Source organism: Anopheles funestus, chromosome 2RL, assembly GCF_943734845.2.
Source record: "Anopheles funestus chromosome 2RL, idAnoFuneDA-416_04, whole genome shotgun sequence".
NCBI lineage: Eukaryota > Metazoa > Arthropoda > Insecta > Diptera > Culicidae > Anopheles > Anopheles funestus.
This window is the reverse complement of record NC_064598.1, coordinates 21,558,686-21,583,443: the sequence shown is the minus strand read 5'-3', so window position 1 is coordinate 21,583,443 and position 24,758 is coordinate 21,558,686. Positions and strand designations below refer to the sequence as shown.

Below are 24,758 nucleotides of genomic sequence, written 5' to 3'. Positions count from 1 at the left end.
TTCTTTTTGCTCGATTATTCCCATAATTTACTATCACACTTTACTCTCAACGTACTGGTCGTAACGTTTCGAAGTTTATTTGAAAATCGTAAGGCGCAAGAGGGGTTTCTCATTTTTTTCCTTTTCACTTCAATTTGAAATTTGCTTTTCCGTGTGGAAAATAAAAATCATAAAATAATGCTTAAGAATGCGAAGCATTCGTTTCATTCCATCAGTGAATGTGGTTGTGCTGAAAGGACCGAACCATATCATACCGAAGCCTTCCTTTCTTCGGGTGCTTATACAGTCTCTAGTTTATATCGTCCTTATATTGTGTTTTCATTGCAAATTTGATTCGCTGTCTGGTTATTGCACTCAATAGTGTACAGCAACATTTCAGCAAAATTTGTCACACCTCATCATGAAGAAGGTAAGGCGCGTAGGCAAACGAAAAAAAAAGTTTTGCACCATATGGTTCACCCTATCCGATCTATCAAACAGTATCGCCCGACAGACTCACAGTGCTACGGTTACTTTTGATAGTCAACCTCACTATTGTCCCCTGGAAAACGAGCCCGAAGAAGAAGAAACAAAAAGGGACAGTATCTTCTTATCAAGGACAGGCAAGGCTTACTTCGGGCAAATACTTCACAACCCACCCCTTGTTTGGGGCGTGAAAAATTTAGCACACGTTCGCTCCTTTTTATCCACCCTATCTGCTGTTTGACGAACTGTGCAACGTGACGACACGCTCGAAGCACAAACCATTGCGCAAAGAGTGGCGCACCCGAACCCGACCCAGGGCAGGGTGAGGGAGGTTAGCACGATGAAAATAATGATTACTAGGGATGCGAAGGAAAACAATCAATTTTATCGCCCAACGGCAGCATCACCAGCAGTGGTAACACAGTACCATGTAAGGCATCGCTTGCCAGCGACAATGGATCGATTTCGTAGCTGATTCTATTTGTTCCGGAGCACGGAACAAAACATGCGGGGGTTTGAGGAAGAAACTGCTCCAGCAGGAAGTCAGCGCAATATCCTCTACGAAGCCGATCTCTGTGTTTCGTGTCCTTTCCTTTCCCTTATTCAGCCGTATGACGTCTTTCAACACGCACAAACCCTTGCTAGCGTTTGTCTAGCGGACGCACAAGCGAAGCGAAGCACCCATATCGGGCACAGTTTGTACCATTCTCGCTTCCGGAATTTGATTGAATTAACACAGAGCAGTGTTATGTTGTATCCCAGTTGAAAAAAAAGAACCTGCACCGAGTGCCACTTGGTGTTGGTTTATGATGTTCTCTTGGGCGGCAGAAGAAAGAGGAGGAAAAAAATGAACATCCCTTCCCGCTACATTACACTAACAGATATGGATTGGAATTCTACTGCTTTTGTTCTTCTCATTCCCAAATGAGCTGTAGAGAAAAGATTGAGGGTGGTTGCAGATGACGAAACTGAATCATAACCAGAGGAATGGACAACAACTATAGTTTGCAACGCAATTTTCGATACCATTGCGCTTTGTTTTGTGTTTTTTTTTAGATTACTAGCAAGAAGTGTAGCTTCAGTAAAATTGGCCTCGCAATGTCCTTTTTACTGGCTGTACAGTTAACAAATTTTGAGTTTTCTCTGTTTTCCTTGAACATATGGACAAAATGTTTGAATATGTCGCTTATTAGGGAATCAATTTTTCAAACAATAAACTCACAATTAGCTTTTCTTATTTAAAGAAAATTTTCACAACGAAAATATTACTAAGACTTATTACAGCTGGTCTGTTCACCATTATTAACTGCCACCACCCTTCACATCAATGCAACATTTTAAAAGCAACGGATTTTTCTTAATGGCTTATAAAAGTTTGTGCGTTCAATTTTTAAACAATCATTATCCATCCCAGGGTACGCACTAATGAAATCAAAACAAAAGTTAACGAGAGAAATTTTACGCGAACGCACCAAACTCAACTCACTGTCAGTTTAATTTCCCCAAAGAAACAGGGGAAAACACTTCTGCTTCGGTTAATACTATCCACCTAGCTTTTCTTTTTTACTCTCTCTCTCTCTCTCTCTTCAAACCGTTTCCTCATGCCGCTGAAATAAAAAGTCCCATAATCTGAACCTAAACTTTATTAAATTTGCGCTAATACTCATTATATCTCGATAAAGCGAATAGTGGGTAACAGTGGGATTCACGTGACGCCTGTTGGTGAAACCATCTAATTGGATCATTAAGATCGACATCATTTCTACATTAAACCCAAATCATTTTCGATTAGAAAAGTCGCACGTGGACGGTAAGCTTAACGCGAGGGTAAGCAGAAAGTTCGTTCGCCATCCTTTTAATGTTACCGTACAGGAGGCGAGATTTTTTTTTCCTTTCGTTTTTGGTTCGTTTCCTGTTAACATTTTTTTTTCTTCAAACATTTTTCTCCATTGGTTTAATCCGTTGCGCTTATTCCAGCTTCATCCTTACCGACCACCACCACCACCATTCAGCGCAATGCCTAATTGAACTGAAAAGCAAACAATCTCGCCTTTGCTGGTGAAAATTTTAGGCAGCCAGTAACGAGCTTGGAGTATTACTTTTCAATTAAAACACCCAACCATGTTTGGCGGGTGGCCGTTTAGGGGATGGTGGGAAAGGAAACGAGCACCACTTGGATGGCCATTTGGTGGATAAAATCTCCATCTTCTATCCGGGGGGGTTATCGACGACGTGCCAGCACGAATTTGGTCGGTAATTGAAAATCCCACCAGAACGGTCCACCACCACCGATCTCGCTTTCCATTTTCCAATGCACACCCTTGCTCCATGTATGTCCCGTCGGTCCTCCCTAGCACTGGTCTCCCCCTCGGAACCGCCTTTAACAATTCACTGGGGGGCAAGAAAACGTCCAAAACTCACCGCATCAGTTTCCCATCTGAACATCCGAGTAATTGAATAATATCGATGCCTAGCCTGCTTGCTTCGGTTTCGGAACGTACAGTTTCTAAATTTAATCTCCCACTCTTGCCCCACGCTTGGACCATTAGTGAGCATGAAGAGGACAGGGCCGGGAAAAAAAAGTAAAACACATCACTAGTACCCGCGCAAGGAATTGGATGGTGTGCGATAAGCTTCCTAACCGCTTGCTACTTATCGAGGTTTTGTTCGGGCGACTTGCACGTTCAGGTGATTCCGCTACCCACTTTTAGCTGCAAACGAGGGAAACGAGACGGAAGGGCTAACCGTTTACTTTTCGTACCTTCACATTCTTTCGATTCGATTGAAGCGATAGCTGTTCCTTCCGCTTTCCGTTTTGCCACGATCACCCCGTGACGCAAAAAGGGGAACAAAAAATCGGTGATATCCGGCAAATCTTCCACCCCCGGCATGGTGCGCATTTTGGGAGCGTATTTTCAATGCAAAGTGCCCTCCCGTCGCCTCTTCTTTGGTTGGACGAAGGAATCTAAATACCCAATCACGCAAATGGTGCAAACGTTTCACGTTACCATTCGTTTCCGAGCGACCTGCAGGGACGTGAAGTGTTTTTGCGATGAAAGTGTATTTTCTTCCATTCATCCGCCCTCAGCACTGGGCGGCCCCTTGCCAGTTGCTGATCGGATCCGATAATAATTCTAATTTGGTGCTCACTGCTCGTTGCCACCCTACTTTCGAATGCACAATTTATGCACTGAGAATTTACTTCGAGTTTTGGGTTTTTTGTGTTGTTTTCTCTACCTCTCTCTCCTTATAAATAACAACATTTTCACTTTCGTTCTGTTTTTTTTTCTTTCACCTTTCAGTTGCGCCCGTTTGTCGACCTGGGCTGGTAACGACGTACAACGTCGGTCGGAACGAGCTGGCCAAAATTGTGTGCGAGCTGGAAGCTAACCCAAGCAACGTTACATTCACCTGGAAGTATAACACCTCCGTGTCGGAGAGTTTAGATATTCCTGCCTCGGAAGTGCTGAGCGATCGGACGAAAAGTGTGGCACACTTCAAACCGGTGACGGAAAAGGTAAGGAGTAGTCAGTAGAATGATTTTAAATTCAGTTTGCTCAGGCACCGTTACTTCAGTACTTTAGAACTCAATACTTTTGAATCAATAAACGGAATTTACTGTAAAAAAGCAGGTAACAGCTGCACACATCATTTAAATTATAATGTCAGCTGCATTTTTCTAAGAAAAATGCAAAATTGATTTTTTTTTGCAATATCCAGAAGTTAAATCATTTATAAAATAATTTTAACTAAACTGCTTCAAGGTTTACGTCTTAATCCTTCAATGCTTTTATTAAATCTGTCTATCTTCAAAATTCCAACCATTTCCTCAATGGATCATTTATTCACCGTCCACTTTCGAACCGAAGTCCATATTGGACAACTTTAACTTCTTTATTCGGGGTACCTAATGGTTCCTTTTTACCCACGGAAACAACAAAACAAACACTTTCCATAGCAAGAACACTAAATACCTCACCCCAACCCCCCTTTCCCAACCTTACCGAATGCAAAAACATAGACTCATTTTTATTTTCATACTACACCGTCTTTCAGCTGAGTGTCATTTTGTCTCAGCTGAGACAGAATAAATACCGAAAGAAACAACAGCTGCAAAAAAAAACAACACACCTTGTAAAACACGACATTCTACTTCACAGCCAGATCGTGTTAGGTCGCGCTCGTAAGAGATGTATAAACCCACCAAGGTCCTCGACTCGATAGCAAGCCTAGCAGGGGAAAAACACATTTCCCTGGATTCTCGTCTCGGGCCGTTAGCTGTGTGCCCCATTCGTTGCCATAGCGTGCGAGTGGGAAGAAAAGCATTAAACACTCACACCAAATATCCCTTCCTGTGAAAGAAAACGGCTTTTTTGTTACTTTTTTTTGGAAACGCACAACCCGCACGGTCTTGCTGAGCGCAAGGGTGGAAAATAATCATCAAAAACCATCCTACAACCATCGAGGAAACAACACCGACACCTATTATGTTTTCAATTATCATAATTTCTTGTTTACACCTCGGGTAACCCTTCGTGAAAACTTTTATCCTGCTTCAGCATTCAGGGTTTTGTTGTTGTGAACATTTGGGATAGAAAAAATAACATCTCCCATCCCTCGTATCGTTCAACAATCGTTCGGGAGCTTCACGCCTTCAGAGTGGACATGCTTTGTGTGTTTCTTGCTTTTCTAACCAACCGCGAGCCGAGTCCGGGGACCCCTGATTGTCCGGCTGTATTGCTGATAACCCAAAATCCTGTGGAATGTTAAAGTCGTTTTGTTTTTGAACCTATTTTTTATGTGTGTTTGTTCATCGCTAGCCTCCAAGCGCAGGATTAGATCCCGCTCGTGACAAGAGGCAAGAACTTCCCACTGATAACCGTACCGAATAGTCACCAAATGGAGCTCCACCAAAAAGGGATTGAAACCGATTACCACTGGAATGGAAGATTGACGGCGGCTTTACGGTTTCATCGCCCATCGGACGATGGTTTTGGTTTGATAAAGATCCTTCTAGGAAAAACTGTTTACCGTCGTCCGTCACGAGCGTTTTCCAGTGCTCGATACCCTTACCCAATAACCGTGCCGTTTCCAAATGGGCGTAAGATTTACACCACACTGGTTGAGCTATTTCCTCTGTGCGGAGGTTTAAATTCTTTATCTTTTTTTCCTCCTTTGCCGCACGCGTCCTCAAAATGGGACGCGCGATTTGTGTGAGTGTGTGTGTTTTTCGGTCGATTTCGGGCGAGAAATCCGCACCATCGGCACCCGAAAAATGAAGTCCTTTGTAATTATGAGGGTGTTCACAAACAGTGCCATTCCGAGCGGACCTCATCTCTTTACCATTTTTACCCGGCGCGACATTTTCTTCGTTTGCACAGACCCAAAACATTCTTCATCCGTTATCACACTGATTACGCTATCGCGGGAAATTGTCCTTTCTTGTTGATTTTTTTTTATTCTTTATTTCATATCCTATCCATGGTTAAAGCAAACGGGACCGCAAAAAGAGAAAACTTTTTTTATCTCCCTTTTACCATTATTATTTTGCCCATGATTTGAGAAAGAAAATTTAGAGAACGAAGGACTTTTTTTAGTAGATTTCGCTTTTAGAAGAAAATACAGATATTTAATAAATTTTAAAACCAAAAAAAATCCGTTTTTCCTGTTTTGGCATTCTTTGGAGGACGAACGAAGGAGGCTAAAATGACACCCAGACACGCCGCTGAATGATCATAATTTATTCATTAACTTTTGTTTCTATTTCGGTTGGTTGATGAGTTGCGTAGCGATTGATGCTGAGCGGAACAGTCTCGCGCTGTGTCGTGAAAGAAGTTGTGGCTATAAGTGGTTCGCGGAATGATGTTTTAATTATGTTTTTTTTTTCTATAGAGTTTTTTATATTATGTACTTAAATTGGCTGTTTTATTATAGAGTTATAGCTAGCTGGTAGAAACCCTATTATTCTATGTGGCTTTAAATGATTATTTTATTGAATCAAACTTTACTTAACTCATCTGAAATTTATTAGAATGAATCGCCAAAATGTCCAAAAGAAATTGAATCTTTTAATTAGGAAAATCATTTAAAAATACAATTATGTATTTCGAACGTAAAACACTCGAGCCGTAATAGTCTTAATTTGTCTTATTTGCTAAGGCTACAGTACAGCCGTTTAACGATCCTTGCGTTTCATCATTTTAAATTTCTTTTTTTGCGTTACTTTTCAATTATTTTCATGTCTCAGCACAGATTTGCTCAAGGCAGACAATAAAATGTACATAAAAGTCTGGCCTCTTTATTTCTTTAAATTCATGAACGGCTTATAAGAATGGATCTTCTTTTTTCCTTATATTTCCTTTCTTAATCTCATTCAGACAGATAACTTGAGGTCCTCAACTTAGCTAACAATTTTTCGAGTTCTGTTTGTAATTCTAAATAATTGATCTTGTTTCACGTTGATTAAATCAATATTTTACGAAAAAAAACATCAATCAAATTTATATTAATGCTCTACTGCAGAAAACTTTAACTACACTAACAAACCATTCCACACAACAACGTCCCATATCGCTGCAGTCGGGATGATTTCAATCAAATATCAGTGCAGCTATCCGAATCCATTTTTCATCACAACGCTAAACCCAAAACTTTCAATCACAACAGTCAATAAAACAAATTCCTCCCTGTGGCTAGATCCTTCCTTCTTCTCTTCCCTCCCACCTCACTACCCATCGGGCGCCACCCCTTTCCGGTGCTACCCTTTTTTTTGAAACAGAACGCCGGAAGATAATTTATCAGCCCGCCGAATGACAATTTCGGTCATACGTCTTCATCAGCTACGAGCAAACTGCAAATGATGCTTTGTCCTATTTCCATCGCGTCCTGGGCCCCCCCGATTCAGGACTGCTAACATATACTTCCTATCGATACGGCACTCCGATCACTTCACCTTCACCTCCTTCAACACGACGACTCTGCCTTCTGTCAATCACGTCAAAGCCCTTCATTTTTCATCATCTTTCGTTGATCTCCAATTTCCATGCCGCACCATGCCGCTTCGGTTCGGAAGGTTTTGGTTTCGGAAAAGGGAAAATTCCGGCTTCCATACGGAATGGTTCCAATTTTCACCATGCTGCCCATTATTTCGTTCATCATTTTTACCCAAGCGCACGGAGGGCTTGATATTCGATTTCGACTCGATGCTGCTGTTTCGCCAGAACCATGCCTGGGTAGTAGCACCACAAAGCATAAGGTGAAAGGAGCAAAAACTTTTGATCCTACCAAAGATTGTGGCTGTGTAGAGTCTCCTTTTTTTTGTTTTGTTTTGTTTGCATTTTCTACATACCTCTTCTCCATTTCGAGATAGAAATTTTTGCACAAAAATCGATGCGAAACGGTAAGATTAGATGAATTCGACAGTGACTCGTCAGTCCATTTTAACTGGAACATATTTTTTTCTCCGTCCCATTTCCATATTCACAGGACTACGGAACGCTGCTGTGCTGGGGCCGGAACGAAATTGGCGCCCAAACGGAGCCTTGTTTGTTCAATCTCATACCGGCAGGTAAGTTTTTGGGCGTGTACGGTTGATAAATCAACCAATGGGAAGAATGATTTGGTTTTGCTTATATTTCGTTGGCGCAAACTAACCGTTTTTTCTGATTTAAGTTCTTTTTTTCGTTAGTTGAGTTATTTTGGTTTGTTGAAATTTTAATGGCAATTTGTAACAAACAAGCTTTAACAATTCAAATGAAGTAAAAAATATGGCTTCGCCAACCACAACAAAGCATCGTAAACGATTGTTGGTACTGAAGGGGTTAGCAATAAACCTCTACTTACCCATTTGCCAGTTGTGCAGCCTTTTTGGCCATTTTAATTTTGCTTTGCTTTTGCCTTCACTCGTTAACATTCCAGCACGCGAACACCATTATTAATTTCAATTTGCTTATCCCGTTCCCCTTTTTCACGACCCAACAGGAAAGCCGGATCCCCTGTCGAACTGTACGATCCTGAATCAGACGTTTGACATGCTGCAGATTGAATGCCTGGAAGGCTACGACGGTGGTCTGCCCCAGGTTTTCCAGATCGAGCTGTACGTGATCGGAAGCCGGCAGCAAATAACTTCGATTAAATCAACGTGAGTATTGTGAGCGAGACAGCGTGGGGAAGGTCGGAGGGGTTGAAATCGGTACACTGGCTTACCGGGTACTTAAAGTAACAATAAGGGCACGTTCCAGCAGACATCAAAACATACCGACCCGGGGGCAAGGACTAGCTTAACTAGCTGCCTGGCTCAACGCCATTTAAATGGCACACTTTGAGGCAATTTTGCATTCAATTTGCTAAGAAGCCACGACGGTGGCAACCGAACCGAGGCCATCATTAGCTCCCCAAATGATGAAAGATGCCTAACCGCAACCGTGCCTTCCCGTTTGCTTTCGATTGTTCGATATTTTCGATGGTATTTGAGCGAATGCCGGAGACACGGGTTTGTCCCATTTTCCTGGCACGCTATTGTGATTTGTGTGGGTTGTGGAGTGAACCAATTAAAATTAATTGATGCCACTGGGAAAGTGGCGCGCGCGCGGGAATGTAGGAATTGCCTTGCGAAAACACAATCCAGAAATCCTGCCACTCTTTGGAAGGCTTGCCGGTTACAATGAGGCAATTAAAATTTATTAGCATCGATTTGAGATTAGCGTTACTTTGCGCTAACTGGTAAAAAGGGGGAATGGGGTGCTACAATGTCCGATGGCTGAGTTTTGCAGCTTATTACGAAGATTGTGTAATATTTATTAATGATTTAGGTTGATTCTTTACGACGTGTTGTATAGCAGTAAATATGGATCGATCGTGGGCTGTATAATATCCCAGCTGGGGTCCCTTTTTATGCCGGGTTTTGAGTGGAATTCATTTACAAAATGATTAATTTCAACGTAAACGTAATTCACGTAACGTTCCTGACGTTATATTTTATTCGATGTAAATCTTTTTTCCATATTTTATTTATATATAAATATGACTTTGCAGCTAATAAGAAATGAAATATGTATAAGGAAAATGCTCGAAAGCACAAGAACAACTGGATAAATAATAAATTTATCAACAAACTTCAAGCTTTAATTATGCTTCGTTCTTCACAAGTCTCGCTTTTTATAAAGCGAAAACTAAAGTATTTTTCCAAATTTATTACTTTAAAATTGAATTATTTCCCAAAAAAATAGAGTATTTTGTTTCCGACTTTCTACATAAAAATAATACAATTACAAAGTGTCGTTTCATCGCATGCCAATCGACCGGCGATTTTAAATGCACAATTTTAAGCTCGACATATTAAAGCTTCGGACCTGGAATGTGGTGAAAATAGTTTGTGTGTCGAAATATTCCATAGCTATTCCTTTGATGCTTTGCAATCCACAATGATGCATATTGATCCCGTACAATCAAAAGCAACAAAAAAAATGAACTAATCCTGGCTCGTTAACTATTCGCCTACAAATTCCTTAAAGTGCATTTAACACAACTTTTTCCTTCACACCATCCATTTTCACCTTCATTTGCCCAAACATTAAGAACACCCGACCAAATTGCATGCACTTACTGTTTAATCGGTTTCCATCCGGGATGGGTAAAGCATTCCGAAGTTTCTCGAACATTTTTGGCCCCAAAGTCACCGAAAAGCCCGAATGCTACGTTTCATCATCCAAAACCCCGGCAACTGGGGCGTGAATTTTTCACTTCAAATTTGGAAGAATTTTAAAAACTTAACCGACCCTCCGGGGCCGCGCACTTTTCCGAAAAGGAGTTAATTAAAAAGTTCAACATTTGCTACGATGATGAAAATGTGAAGCGAAAATGTTTCACCGAAATGTTCGAGAAAAAAAATAAATAAAACCAAGAAAAAAGCGACAAAAACTTCCGGTACCGCGTTCGTTCGTGTTGCTTAACTTTTCCATCTTCCATCTTGACTGCCCGGTGCGGGTCCGGGCGATGGACGCTTGAGCGTAAATAAGCTTAGAAACGAGAAAGATGTAAATAATTCTTACACAACCACCGCTAGCGCCCCTTCGCAAGGACCGTTAACCGAACTAAGAAAATGCAGGGCAGCTAATTAACATAGAACTTGGCCATTTCCGGTCCGGTTTTTTGCGCGTCCGTTGCAGACGCTAATGGATGCACGCATTTTCACTCACTCGAACTAATTAGGGTCGTGAGAAGTGGGCCGCAAAGTGGAATGGAAAGCGACACACTGGTCCGACGGAAAACGGAAGTCAATAAAAAGTGAACGAAGAGGTGAGGGTGCTGAGGTCGATGGAAGCAAAGCTATCTCCACCCGATGGACAGATAAATCGCCAACGAGTCGATACGATAAAGCTGTTCGTAAGTCGACTCTTCACCTTCCACTCCGGAAAATGTCAGCTCATGTTGAGTCGGTCACCGGTTTTTTTTGTTTCACTTCATTTTCGCTGGTTTATTTCTTTAAACGTTTCCCGCTTTCCCCGTAACCGTTGCCCACCTCCCCTCTTTGGTGAGGAAATTGACACGGCCCATGAAATCGGTTTCCGGTGCAATTACCCGGAACAATGACAGCAGCATCGTGCCGGTTCACATCGAATGGCGGTAATTATCGGCACACTGCAGCTGAACCGTGCATTTCATTAAGTGAATTTTTGCATCCACCGTGGCTGGTTTTTCCGTTGTTGTGCTGCGTTGGTGGATCGAGAGTGCCTAACTTTGTGTTGAATAGAATAAGAAGAACTCTCTCTGGCTTTTATTTTTCAATTAAATTGTGAAGCTGTAATTGAAACAAACGATTAATTGAACGACAAATAGGGTAGTGTGTGGAAATTAATTTTCTGATTGACTTCATGAGCATAAAGCCATGATTGATTCATATGAAGGATTACAGATTCTGAAAATCTGACGCTTTTTTTTTTAATTGAGGATTTTTTATACAACAGTCAGAAACAGTTGGAAGTAAATTCTATAGCTAATACTTACAGAACACGATAATATGAAATTAAAATAATGTAAATATTTTTCAATTGAATTCAATGTTTCGAATGATTTATACAACCGTTCCTACCAGAGTTTTGGAACAAATAATTACATTTCGCATACTTTGCTCTTCATTATTTACATACAACATGAAAAATAATGCCTTTCCTCTAACTATTCTCCTCCCACGTCACGCACACACACTGTAGTTCACCTTCGTTCGATCTGAAAGGACTCGAACCCGGTGTAGGATATAACATTATTCTCACTGCCAAAAACTCCAAAGGTTCCAGTGATCCCACCTACCTGCAGGCATTCACGTTAAAAAATCCCGAGAAGCAAACGGGTAAGTTTTGTGGGCATTTACCCGTTTTTGGAGGAAAGCACACATTTTCACCCTGTCCATCTTCTTTCCCTGCAGATTTGTCCCTCGTGTACTCGCCAGCCCTGTTGCAGATCAAACCCTTCATCGGTACGCTGCTCGGTGTGGTAGCCGCCCTCATATCGATCGCTTCCATCATCGTGTGCGTGACGCGTCTTCGTGGTTCGGCTGGCCGGGATCGTGACTGTGGGAGCAACATGTCGACGAACGATGCTTCCGGCATTAGTCAGTCCATCCCGGATGCGGATCTGGCCCGGGAACAGTGTAACGGTAGCATCGACAGTATCGAGAAGAACCCCGACATCATACCACAAGGTACGTTTCGGGGAGTTGCTTTAAAAAAAGGTTTCAAAAGATAGAATGAAGCTACAGCTCCATTCCATCGTTTGCATCGATCGTCGGGGGAAACTCCCACCCTGTGTTTCGCCATAAGTTTCAGTCTATCTAATTTCGCAGCGATACTAACGCACCGGCTGGAAGAAGACGAGAAAGCGTTCGAGTGGCTTAACAATGCTGCCCATCCCCGGCTGTACGCAACGGCTGCAATGGCGGAACAGCAGAGTGGCGGCATGTTGCCACCGAGTGCGGCCACTGCTACCTACGATACGCGTGCATTCTACGCCCTTGCACGAGATGTCCAGCAGCAGCAGCAGCAGCAACATCCCCAGCAAAACTGTATGCAACAGAACGTCTACCCGGTAGCATCGTCCGACGGGCAGAGTTACATCCCAATGCATGGTACCATCATTTCGACGCCCATCATCGGTGGATATGGTAACGATGGTCACAAGGTATGCCCGCCCCCGCTCCACAAGGTGGAAGTTTGGTCAACAGAGATTTGGAAGCGACTTTGTGTGTGAGCGATTATTTATTCCTCTTTTTATTATTAACGGTACACTCATTTCAGCACGATTTGACCTACGCTGATCTGACGGTGAGCGGCGGTGGTGGGGGTGGTGGTGGTGTCCCGGGTAGTGGAATGCCGAAGCTCAATCCTGGCCAACCGCAAATGTACGTCAGTGCTACCCTGGGCCGACCACGGCAGTCCGACATCAAGCGGTCCGAGCCAACGATCTATGCACAGGTGAGTCCTGCTTCCTGAGCTGAGGAACAGCCAATTTGGCAGTAGAATAGAACCATTCGCATGCCATTCGTTATGGAAAGGATAAAGCTGTAAAGTGCTGTTGGTAAAGAAGGTTTCGACTTTGGAAATGGGAAACGGGAAACTGCTGGCAATCAGTTTTGTGTAAAGTTTAGTGCAATGTGGACGATCTAATCGATTTGCTGATTGGAATGGCTCGTTATTCATTCGACGAGGAGAAAGTCTAAAGTTAATCGTCAGTATGTTTACGGGTGTTCTTTTGTCTATATTTCAAATGTTACTGAAGCATATGAAAGGTAAAGTTTTAGTTAAAAAATACTCGCACAAATTTTCTTGATTTTTTTCATTTTGTATGCAATTGAAGGAAATCAAACTTTTCTGTTTTCGTTTTTCAATACAAACATTTCAAAAATGTTGTGTTTTTAAGTCGTGCAGGTATGTTATTGAATTATTATGAACGCTTAATTTGCTTTTTTATTTTTTTTTATTTTAGAGAATAGTGAACATAAAAAAGTCTTATCAAATTTGTTTATTTCCTTAGCAATCATCAAAAGCCATTCGAATTGCATAGCTTTAGGCGCAGTACTACCAATTCAAACTTAAAACTAAATTTAAACAAAACTCCTGTTGCTTTTCTTCACGAAAAGTCGGAGAAGCAACTTGCTGAAGCATAAAAATAAATTTAAATTGTATACATTATTAAACTCTACCTCAGAGTCTGCTTTCAATTGAACTAAATTTTCCATTGCTTGTTTAACATTGTAACAGCTAAAGTGCAAATCATTTAATTCTGACCTTTATGTCGTGCATTTTTAAAGATGTATTTTTCCATCTATCCTCTTCTAAAGACACGGTCATTAGCATAACTTCGGCTGCCAATATTTAGCCCGAATGGAAGGCCTCATACACTGCGCCATCATCCATCGAATCATTTCACATCTGATTGGACAAATTTCTCATTAGCGAATAAACAATGCCATTGCCCACGGAAGTAGCACCGTAGTTCGTTGAACATGCCGCTGCGCAGCGTTCCATCGGACGGACCGTCCCTTTAGAAACGGCTGCAAGTAACCCCCCGTCGTTGGGGACCGAAAAGCGTAAAGCTGAGGAAAACCGTTGGCCGGAAGAATAGCTCACCAAATTCAAATCATGACTTTCTATCACCGTCCTGTTTCACTTTCCTGAATTCTCTCGCACGCCATTTCTTCCTGCCGTTTCCCTTTCGTTGGCGAGCGAAAAGGGCGCTCCATGGCAGTAGCCTCCCTCGGGAACCTTTGACGATCACTTTGGACCGCCCGCATGACTGTACGCAATCCCAACAAACCCGTCCCGAGGGAACGGTGGCCGAAAATGTTTCTCATACTTTGCATAGCTTACCTTCGGTGCTTTCGGTTACGCGATTCGTGGTATGTGTGTGTGCGTTCCGGTCCCGCTGTGCCGGCGGGTTGGATCCGGATGCTGCCCGAGCAGCATAAATTCAATGCACCTAGCACATTATTATTTTGTCCCGACAGTGCCAACCACGGGTACGGTACTTTGTTATACCATTCCGTGGGAACTGCCATTCACCCGGCTCCAGCAGTTCAACGCACCGAACCGTCGACCTTTGGACTTCACGCTGACCCTTGGTAGCAAATTCTGCTCAGCTCACATTTTCCACTGGGGCCGAGGTGACCAGGTGACATTCGACATTCCGGCTGCTTCCGGCCACCGACTACGTTAATGTTGATTGTGTACCGGCCATTGCCGGAAAACTGCGTGTTTGCGCTACTCGAGAATGCTGTCAACTAGCGAGCCAACTGTGGCTAACGTAAGCGAAAAGTTTTTAATGAAATATTTAAAATTTCATCATCAATCCTGTGCAGGTACCCTTCGGCACACGGGGTGTGCGTTTCATCTCGTCCTCAGTCTCTGAGTCAAAGTTTGTGGCTCCTTTTCCCGTACAAAGTTACGGCGATACTCTCGATACCAAGCAACGGCATTGCTTTCGGGAGTTTTCAGGGACGGGAAAGAGTATTAATAATAAAAAGTTGCAAACGCACGAAACGACCGTTAATTGCACATGCGATCATACCATGGGATGGGATGCAAACTTTCACCTTAGTTTGAAGATGATGTATAGATTAAAGTCCTTAGAGTCGTTAATGGAATTGATCACCGGAAGCAAAGCTGATTTGGTTTTAGGAACTGATATCCTTTCATTTCCAATTTTTTCACAATTTCAGCTAACTGTTCAACAACATTGATGCATTTTCAATCAATTAGAGCATCTAAGTTAATAATGTAGCAACATGGAAAAAAGCTTCAGTGAAAGTTTAATTATCGAATTTCGGTCTGTTGGGAACTTTTCTAGTACTCCAAGCTTCGGATCGAAGTAAAGCCTTTAGGCAGAAGGTATCTCTGAGTTCAGATGATAGTCAAACAATCAGACGCAAAAATGTGTTAATCCTTAATAAGACTAACACTACGTGAAAATTCAAAAAAGCGTATTATCCAACCACAGATAATGTAAAACATGTCATTTTTTTAGAACGAAAGCATCACGACTTGCAAATATCTCATTGTTCCATTACTTATTATTAACACTACCCATACTAATCACTTATCAAGACTCGTGAAAACTGTATTCAATATTCAATAGCTCACAGCAAACCCCGTGCTACAAAAACCCTTTTTAATTACGCATTTATGATCCATTAGTTCGCCATAATTTGCTACCTACCAGTCAAAACAAATTATGTTCATAAATCCCCCAATTGGTACGCAACTGTCCAACAGTTTGCCTCCAACCCGAAACCATCAAACCAAAAGCGAACTACATTAAATTCTTCTTTGTTACGCGTTAACGGTACCTTTCCGAAACAAGTTCCAAAATCCTCACACCCTCAACCCACGGGGGTGTAAATGTTCATTCGCAAATCATTTACAACTGAACGAGCGATAAATCTAATCCGCCTGCCAAAATATTCCAACCAGTGGGTTTTGGGTTAGGATTGCATGGTTGCGTTGGTGCGTGCTGCCCATTCGGTAGGCAAGTGGAATTTTGGGTTATTCGGGAAGCAAACCATTGGATTAGTGCACACACTACGCGGGTGTCCTGTTGCACCAATTTCCAAACCCTCGATCTACTATGCCGGTCGGCAAAAATTGCGGACGTAGTTAATCTTTTGAAAATGTATTTACGCGCTGCGAAAAACGGAATTACCGTGGACAACAAATGCAAATTATGCAACCTCTCGGTGCAGTTGGTGTACGGGGGAAGGAGATTATACATTACGCTTACCGAATGCAACGATACAATATTTATGGCTGTTGTGTTTTGCACTATTTTGCAAATAAAAAAAAAAGACAAAACAATTTTAATCGAAATAGACCCATAAATTTACTACTGGTGAAAGCATTTTCGGCTATTTTCGAAACTATTTCGACAGAAAATAAAATAATACTAAAATTCTAAATAAAAACAATTTGTTTCGTCGTTTTATTTTGTTTGATTTTATTTGTCACCACTCAATTTTTTTTGTATACTATTTCATGTATTCCTCTCCTTGTTCAGATCGATTTAGCACATCATCCCGCCGTACATACGAGCAACTTAGTGTACACAAATGCACCCCGTCAATCGATACCGATTTCCCATGCTACCGGACTTCCGGTCAGTGGTGCTCACCTGCTACAGCAGCACTCGGTGTCGGTACAGTCACCACTTCAAAGGGCACCCGATTCCGGCCAATCGTCACTAACCGAGCGCTATCCACCGCCGCCCCTGTTCGGGGGCACGCTTCCGGTTGGCAACCAGCAGCACTGCTCTAACGAGCCGGTAAGTTGATTTTCTTTGTCCTATACAATATTCACCGGGGTGGGAATATTCCAATTTGTAGCTGAATGGGATATAGCTCTTTGGTCGTTGGTGAACGATTTAAGGTAGAAATTGATATCTACCTTCAAGCTAAAACTTTTGCTTATTTTAGCCTTATATTCATCTATTTTTATTTTGTTAAATTTACATTTATTTTCTTGATCTTGATTCTAACTTTTTGGATTTAATTCTTTGATTTCTTGGAAAAAAACATTTTCCTTTAAAATTCCTATCCGTAAATTTGCAACTCACCCACAGCTCAACTGTTACGGCACAATGATAAGTCCGATTGTGTATCATTTATATTAAATTTCCAATCCTTGTAAAACACATCATTTCACTTACATCACTTGGCATGGTTCGATGATAACTTCAATTTGAAGACGATGTTTTAATCTTAAAAGTCGACCAAAGTCATCTTTCGCTTGGGGAACGAATTTGGCAAAATCATGAAACGACGAAGGGTGTCCGAACCAACCGAACAGCCATTAGATGGTGATAAATTTGACCGCAACTAATCTTGCCCAGCAAACGAACAGATTTGATCGTTTTTGTGGGCCGAAAAATGCTTTCATTTCTTTTGTTGGGATAGTAACGAAACAGACGAACCCACTTTCGTTGCTGCCTTTTGCAGTAATGGATAGCAGATTAAAATCTGAAAACCGGATACCGAAGGGGAGAATTCGGCATAATGGATGATTTCTGTAAATTTTGCACAATTCAATCCAAATCCAAAAGTCGTTCCAGACAGACTAGATAATCAGTGACCGAGAGGCAGCCATCGGTGGCTGTGTTCCATTTGTCTAATGGAAAGAAATAGAAACATTCTCGTTTGCTCGCCCACATACCGATCGGGACATCGGGACCCGTTAAAAATGAGCTCATTGTCCCGATAATGAACAGTGTCCCTTTTTCCAAAGACCTCCATCCCCCGGGTCCAACCGTACGCTTCGAGTTGTTTTGACAACGGGAATCGATTGATCTACGATGGGTTCACGGGAATTTCCGTACCACGACCGAGTGTTAACCGAGTCGACTGTTGCTTTAAATTGATTGATCTACGGACTTTGGCTTTCCATTTCACCTTCGACCTGAGCGAGAAACGGAAAAGTAATCCGACCGGAACCGGATTCAAAGTATACCAACAGTAGTGGGTGCGGGGGGTGCGTTACATTTGGGGTGACCGTCGGGGAGGGAGAAAGTTTCCCTTTTGTGTCGACCGGTTACGAAGAAGAATGTACACCCCAACCCACACTATTATCGCAAATGGATATCGCCGGCGTCGATTGGCATTGTATGGCAAACCGGACAAAAAAACACACACAGACACAGACTCCACCCTGGAACTGTACCAACCGCACCAAACAAGGCCACATTTAAGTGTTACCACCAAAAAAAAAGAAAGCAGAAAGTAAATTGACAATCAGCCACCCGTACGGATCGATCGAAAATGGCTGTCGAATGATTTATGTGTGCATGATGTACGTGCGCATGTGAATCCGTTTGTTAGCTTTTTATTTAAGCTGTCTTTCGATGATGGAAGAGCCCTTGGGCTAATGGGATTTCCCTGGTGAATACTGTGTCCTATTGCTACGGTTCCGATCGACTGGCGCTGGCGACACCGGTTGAACTTGTACCGTCTGTGAATTGAGCCCCTTTAGGGAAACTTAGCATGAAAGAAAAGGGCAGCACCTAGCGGACTTACCGCTGACAGATTCCTGTTTCTGTTCTCTAACGGTCGAAGACTTTTTTCGGTTCTTAATTGAAGCGATTTTTTTTTGCTCTCGTTTTTTTTCGCTTTGTCGTACAAATTCGTCTTACTTCATTTCTTTCTGGTTGGAAATGTGGAAAGCAAGCACGTCATTTACTACAGACCAGTGAGGCTATTAGTTTGCTTTGGCGTTGTTTTAGTTAAGAAGCTTTTGAGTGCCGCTGTAATTGGGAACGAGCGGGACATTTTGATCTCATTATGTTGCCACTTGTCTACGAGCCAACTGGGAAGGGCTGTGGAAAGTCATAAAGAAAAGCGCATGGCGTGGAGCGAACCAAATCCCATTATCTATGTCATCGTGTCATATTTAAAGGTCATTTTGAAATCATGTTTTTGCTTTTCTTTTAATACAAAGAACAACAAAAGAGGGTTGGAATATAATTTGACTTAATTTTGAATGAGTTTCTTGTGAAACAAACAGCTTAAACTAGGAGGAAAAATACAGTAAAAATGTTGGAAAAATAAAATATGTTTTTATTGCAATTCTTCGAAGCCCAACGGTTTTAGCAAGTCTTCGTTAAGAACTTCAATTCAATTTTTTTTTTTGAAAACTCACCGACTACTATAGAATATATTTTGTCATGTATTAAGTTTATATTATTTGATGTACTATCTGTAAATTTATGTAAATAGATTATTTTCTTTTAGTTCTAATTAATAATAATGATTTTTATTGTTTATTTCTATTCATGTTGTTTTATTGGTCTTATTTTTTTCTCAGTTCTTTCACATTCCTCCTCCTCCACCTTCACCACCTCCACCACCACCCATTCCACCGCCAAAACCAACCAAAGGAGCTGGTTCATTTAAAGCTTCGCTGGAAATGGTTTGTGACCAGCAATCCACCGTACAAACTTTTCTCACCCCAAAACCCACTGCCAACGGTTAAGAATTTCCGTCTAACCTTATCAACGATAAAATCATTTGCATTACAAAGCATCACTAACCAACACACACTAAACGACCGAAACAACAACTCCATCCCACAGCCGAGCTTACTTCAAACGGTTCCTGAGCTACCCCACAATCCTACGGTTGGAGCGTCCAATGGTGGTGGTAGCATCACCTCGCAGGATCATGCCCCCGGTGGATTGCCGACGATCGGTGAGGGCCGATTGCTGAACCATGCGACCCGCTTCTGATAGGAAGTGAAACAGCTCCACCAAACGACTGCCCTCTAGAGTGGTTGAATGATGTCCGGCTTACTACTGACCGTGCCGAGGGAGTATATAATGCATTCCATAAGTCTCTCGTACAATACTGCTCAACGCGGGTATCTTGGCGTTTTGTTACTGAGTTTTTATTAGAAGCATTCTATTAGAAGAAAAGGAAAAAGGCTAAGGAAGAAAAGGACATACATACAGTTTGTTACAGTTTGTTCGGTTTTTCATATTTATTTTCTAATTTTCCTCCATCGGTTTTATTGCATCAGATAAAATTATTTAATTTGATTATAACAATCAAAGTTAAGTAAATAATAAAGTAAAAAAATAAAACAACCAAAGGGATCTTTGCCATACCTTAACGGAAAATGTAAAACTGGGGAAAAAACGAGAATGTTTTGTCAATACTTAAACGACATGTTCACCAACGGTGAAAACTTACTTGTACAAAGAACACATCCAAGGTAACGCAACGTAGGGGTTACACAGACTTTTTTACACCATCTAAAAACCAGAACTCTTTCTATGCTGTAAAAAATATGAAATTATGAACGTATCTAACAATGAATCAACGGCCAAATACACACAAACACACGAAATCTATAAGATGTATAGCGTACCGTGTGTAATGAACTAAATGCAACTGTTATACTTTTTATGTTTTGTCCTATAACCAACGAATCTAAAACAACAAAGTAAAATCCCGTAAAATTATTCGCTAATTCGATATTAAACACAAAATAAAACAAAACAAATGAAAGTGGCAGCAGAAAATGGTAAACGTAACCGTAACCTTAACACTATAAGCCAAACTAAACGAAAAAAACATCTTCTACTAATACTACTACTAAAGCTGATAAACGAAGAAACGAAACGGAAACGGTATGTGAGTGTGTAAGATAAATGGTAAGGTGTACGAAATGAGACGCACGAGAGTGAGCAAATGTAGTTAACGATAAAGAACAAATCAAATTAGCTAAAACATTCAAAACGAGGCCGAATGTCAATGACATGTGTCCCAAAAACACGAATCGTCTGCAGAAAGGTATGTGTGTTTTCTTTTTTAGTAAAATGGAAAATGTTGATAAAAAAGCATCCACCAACAAAAAAAAACAGATAAACAAACACAAAACACATGCTGGTACGAAAGGTACAATGGTGAACTTGGTGTAAAATATTGTAATTACAGAGATTTGCAAAAAAAACGTATGTTACAGACCCATTATCCCTTATACACAAGAAAGTGAAGTAAAGATAAACATAAACTAAATAACAATAAACATAGCAAACAAGGATAGGAAAATTAAAAAAAGGCACTAGGTAAATGAGATCATTGGAAGGGGCTGAAGTAGGGAAAATGATATGAAATTTGAAGAAAAGAAATAAAAACCGAGGAAAAATGGTTTGCGATTTTAGCGAAAAGACAGCATGAATGATTTCTCCCATGTGTGAGAAAATGGTTCCGCCCGTGTTGTACGAACAAAGTAATGTAATGTTTTGCCTAGAATGGTTGTAGTTTAGCGTGAATTGGATTGTTCGTGGTTCGACCGTGAGTGGTTGACAACTTGTATAGAAAAAAAACAGTCCCTCTTAAGTGGGCCATAAACGTTTAGTTTTGTTTGTACATTAGATTTGATTCATTCTTACACTAGCAAACATACAAACCGCTGACCCCTTAACGTTTCTAAATAAACTAATAAGAAAAGAGCTACCCGGACACCGTTCGTAGCTGCGTCGGTAACTATGGTAACCATCTATAGAAGGATGCGATAACATGTGTACGTAAACGGATGTATGAAACGGTGGAAAAGATTCACAAGAAAAGCAAATTGTTACTAACAGATAAGCGTTGACCGGGGAGAAGCACACATTGAATGGTAGCGAGCGTACAGAAAAGTCCGCAGTGCTCCTCTTACATCGAAGGGGATGAAACGTTTTGAAATAAATGAAAAAAGCAGGGATTATTTAACTTAACTGATGGTGTGAACTATTTTAAAAAATATCAAATGAAACAATATATCCGAAATGGTATGATAGTAAGAGGAATGATATCACAAACATGTGAGTGAGTATGTTTTTCTCAAGTTATGGACATTAAGGCACTACGAGCTATGAATTTTAATATTTTGTATGTTTATTAATTTAATTCATTGTTGTTGACAATTTAATAGCATTTTTTTAATTAAATGATTTGCCTTCTGGAGATTTTCCTAACTGTTGTCTATCAGTCCATATTTCTCGTCTGCAAAACTACAAAATAATAAAAACATCAGACCATCAGTGTAAGAAATGCAGTCTTGGATGAACTCCTCAGGTCGGTCAGGAGCTATTTGATGATAACACGTGACATATCCGGTACAAACTTAATATTTCTTGTTAAAAATAAGTTTAGAATACGACCTGTACGTTTCTTTTCATGAATTCAGTCTTTAAATTCTGGTGAATATTAATTATTTTGTACAATATCGTTTACACAAAATAAAGAAATAACGACATCCTCCTTCGTCAAAACACAATCTGGTATGAAGCGATCTCGTCAGGACGTAAACAGTAACGGATCAACCTCCTCGGGCGTCTTAAGCACAACGATATTTGTGGCCCCAATACTACTTAGGAAGGGGCAATGCTTTAAATTAAAAAAAGAATAAAAAATAATTTCATAAGGCTTACCCCTTGCCATTTTTTTGAACAATTTAGCAAAATTTAAAAATTTGTTTTATTTTAATGCGAATTTGTTGCAATAAGTTTCTTTTCACTCAAATAATGCTTTAAAAAAGAAAAGAATCAAAAATATCAAAAAAATAAAAAAAATATTTTCAACTCGAAAATTTCATAAGGCTTACTTACCCCTTACCATTTTTTGAGCAATTTAGCAAAATTTAAAAATTTGTTTTATTTTAATGCGAATTTGTTGCAATAAGTTTCTTTTCACTCAAATAATGCTTTAAAAAAGAAAAGAATCAAAAATAACAAAAAAAATAAAAAAAATATTTTCAACTCGAAAATTTCATAAGGCTTACCCCTTGCCATTTTTTGAGCAATTTAGCAAAATTTAAAAATTAGTTTTATTTTAATGCGAATTTGTTGCAATAAGTTTCTTTTCACTCAAATAATGCTTTAAAAAAGAAAAGAATCAAAAATAACAAAAAATTAAAAAAATATTTTCAACTCGAAAATTTCATAAGGCTTAGCCCTTGCCATTTTTTGAGCAATTTAGCAAAATTTAAAAATTTGTTTTATTTTAATGCGAATTTGTTGCAATAAGTTTCTTTTCACTCAAATAATGCTTTAAAAAAGAAAAGAATCAAAAATAACAAAAAAATAAAAAAAATATTTTCAACTCGAAAATTTCATAAGGCTTACCCCTTGCAATTTTTTGAGCAATTTAGCAAAATTTAAAAATTTGTTTTATTTTAATGCGAATTTGTTGCAATAAGTTTCTTTTCACTCAAATAATGCTTTAAAAAAGAAAAGAATCAAAAATAACAAAAAAATAAAAAAAATATTTTCAACTCGAAAATTTCATAAGGCTTACCCCTTGCCATTTTTTTGAGCAATTTAGCAAAATTTAAAAATTTGTTTTATTTTAATGCGAATTTGTTGCAATAAGTTTCTTTTCACTCAAATAATGCTTTCAAAAAGAAAAGAATCAAAAATAACAAAAAAATAAAAAAAATATTTTCTACTCGAAAATTTCATAAGGCTTACCCCTTGCCATTTTTTGAGCAATTTAGCAAAATTTAAAAATTTGTTTTATTTTAATGCGAATTTGTTGCAATAAGTTTCTTTTCACTCAAATAATGCTTTAAAAAAGAAAAGAATCAAAAATAACAAAAAAATAAAAAAAATATTTTCAACTCGAAAATTTCATAAGGCTTACCCCTTGCCATTTTTTTGAGCAATTTAGCAAAATTTAAAAATTTGTTTTATTTTAATGCGAATTTGTTGCAATAACTTTCTTTTCACTCAAATAATGCTTTAAAAAAGAAAAGAATCAAAAATAACAAAAAAATAAAAAAAATATTTTCAACTCGAAAATTTCATAAGGCTTAGCCCTTGCCATTTTTTGAGCAATTTAGCAAAATTTAAAAATTTGTTTTATTTTAATGCGAATTTGTTGCAATAAGTTTCTTTTCACTCAAATAATGCTTTAAAAAAGAAAAGAATCAAACATAACAAAAAAATTAAAAAAAATATTTTCAACTCGAAAATTTCATAAGGCTTACCCCTTGCCATTTTTTTGAGCAATTTAGCAAAATTTAAAAATTTGTTTTATTTTAATGCGAATTTGTTGCAATAAGTTTCTTTTCACTCAAATAATGCTTTAAAAGGAAAGAATCAAAAATAACAAAAAAATAAAAAAATATTTTCAACTCGAAAATTTCATAAGGCTTACCCCTTGCCATTTTTTTGAGCAATTTAGCAAAATTTAAAAATTTGTTTTATTTTAATGCGAATTTGTTGCAATAAGTTTCTTTTCACTCAAATAATGCTTTAAAAAAGAAAAGAATCAAAAATATCAAAAAAATAAAAAAAATATTTTCAACTCGAAAATTTCATAAGGCTTACCCCTTGCCATTTTTTTGAGCAATTTAGCAAAATTTAAAAATTTGTTTTATTTTAATGCGAATTTGTTGCAATAAGTTTCTTTTCACTCAAATAATGCATTAAAAAAGAAAAAAATCAAAAATAACAAAAAAATAAAAAAAATATTTTCAACTCGAAAATTTCATAAGGCTTACCCCTTGCCATTTTTTTGAGCAATTTAGCAAAATTTAAAAATTTGTTTTATTTTAATGCGAATTTGTTGCAATAAGTTTCTTTTCACTCAAATAATGCATTAAAAAAGAAAAGAATCAAAAATAACAAAAAAATAAAAAAAATATTTTCAACTCGAAAATTTCATAACGCTTACCCCTTGCCATTTTTTTGAGCAATTTAGCAAAATTTAAAAATTTGTTTTATTTTAATGCGAAATTGTTACAAAAAGTTTCTTTTCACTCAAATAATGCTTT

General features: G+C 39.3%; 1 protein-coding gene across 6 annotated transcripts in view; it reads left to right on the top strand.

Moving 5' to 3' along the window:
• LOC125761332 (nephrin) overlaps positions 1 to 21,717 on the top strand; it is a 152,946-nt gene extending 131,229 nt beyond the window's left edge. For 4 of the 6 annotated variants that reach the window (XM_049422355.1, XM_049422354.1, XM_049422352.1 and 1 more), the window contains exons 11-19: positions 3,768 to 3,982; positions 7,951 to 8,032; positions 8,446 to 8,605; positions 11,676 to 11,812; positions 11,888 to 12,163; positions 12,305 to 12,639; positions 12,756 to 12,932; positions 16,507 to 16,770; positions 19,302 to 19,685. In XM_049422355.1, the coding sequence (XP_049278312.1) occupies positions 3,768 to 3,982; positions 7,951 to 8,032; positions 8,446 to 8,605; positions 11,676 to 11,812; positions 11,888 to 12,163; positions 12,305 to 12,639; positions 12,756 to 12,932; positions 16,507 to 16,770; positions 19,302 to 19,469 (1,814 nt within the window). In that variant the 3' untranslated portion in view covers positions 19,470 to 19,685. Of the gene's footprint in view, positions 1 to 3,767; positions 3,983 to 7,950; positions 8,033 to 8,445; positions 8,606 to 11,675; positions 11,813 to 11,887; positions 12,164 to 12,304; positions 12,640 to 12,755; positions 12,933 to 16,506; positions 16,771 to 19,301 lie in introns of all 6 variants that reach the window. The other 2 variants (XM_049422356.1, XM_049422358.1) reach the window with 2 other exon arrangements.
• The last annotated feature ends 3,041 nt before the right edge of the window (positions 21,718 to 24,758 follow it).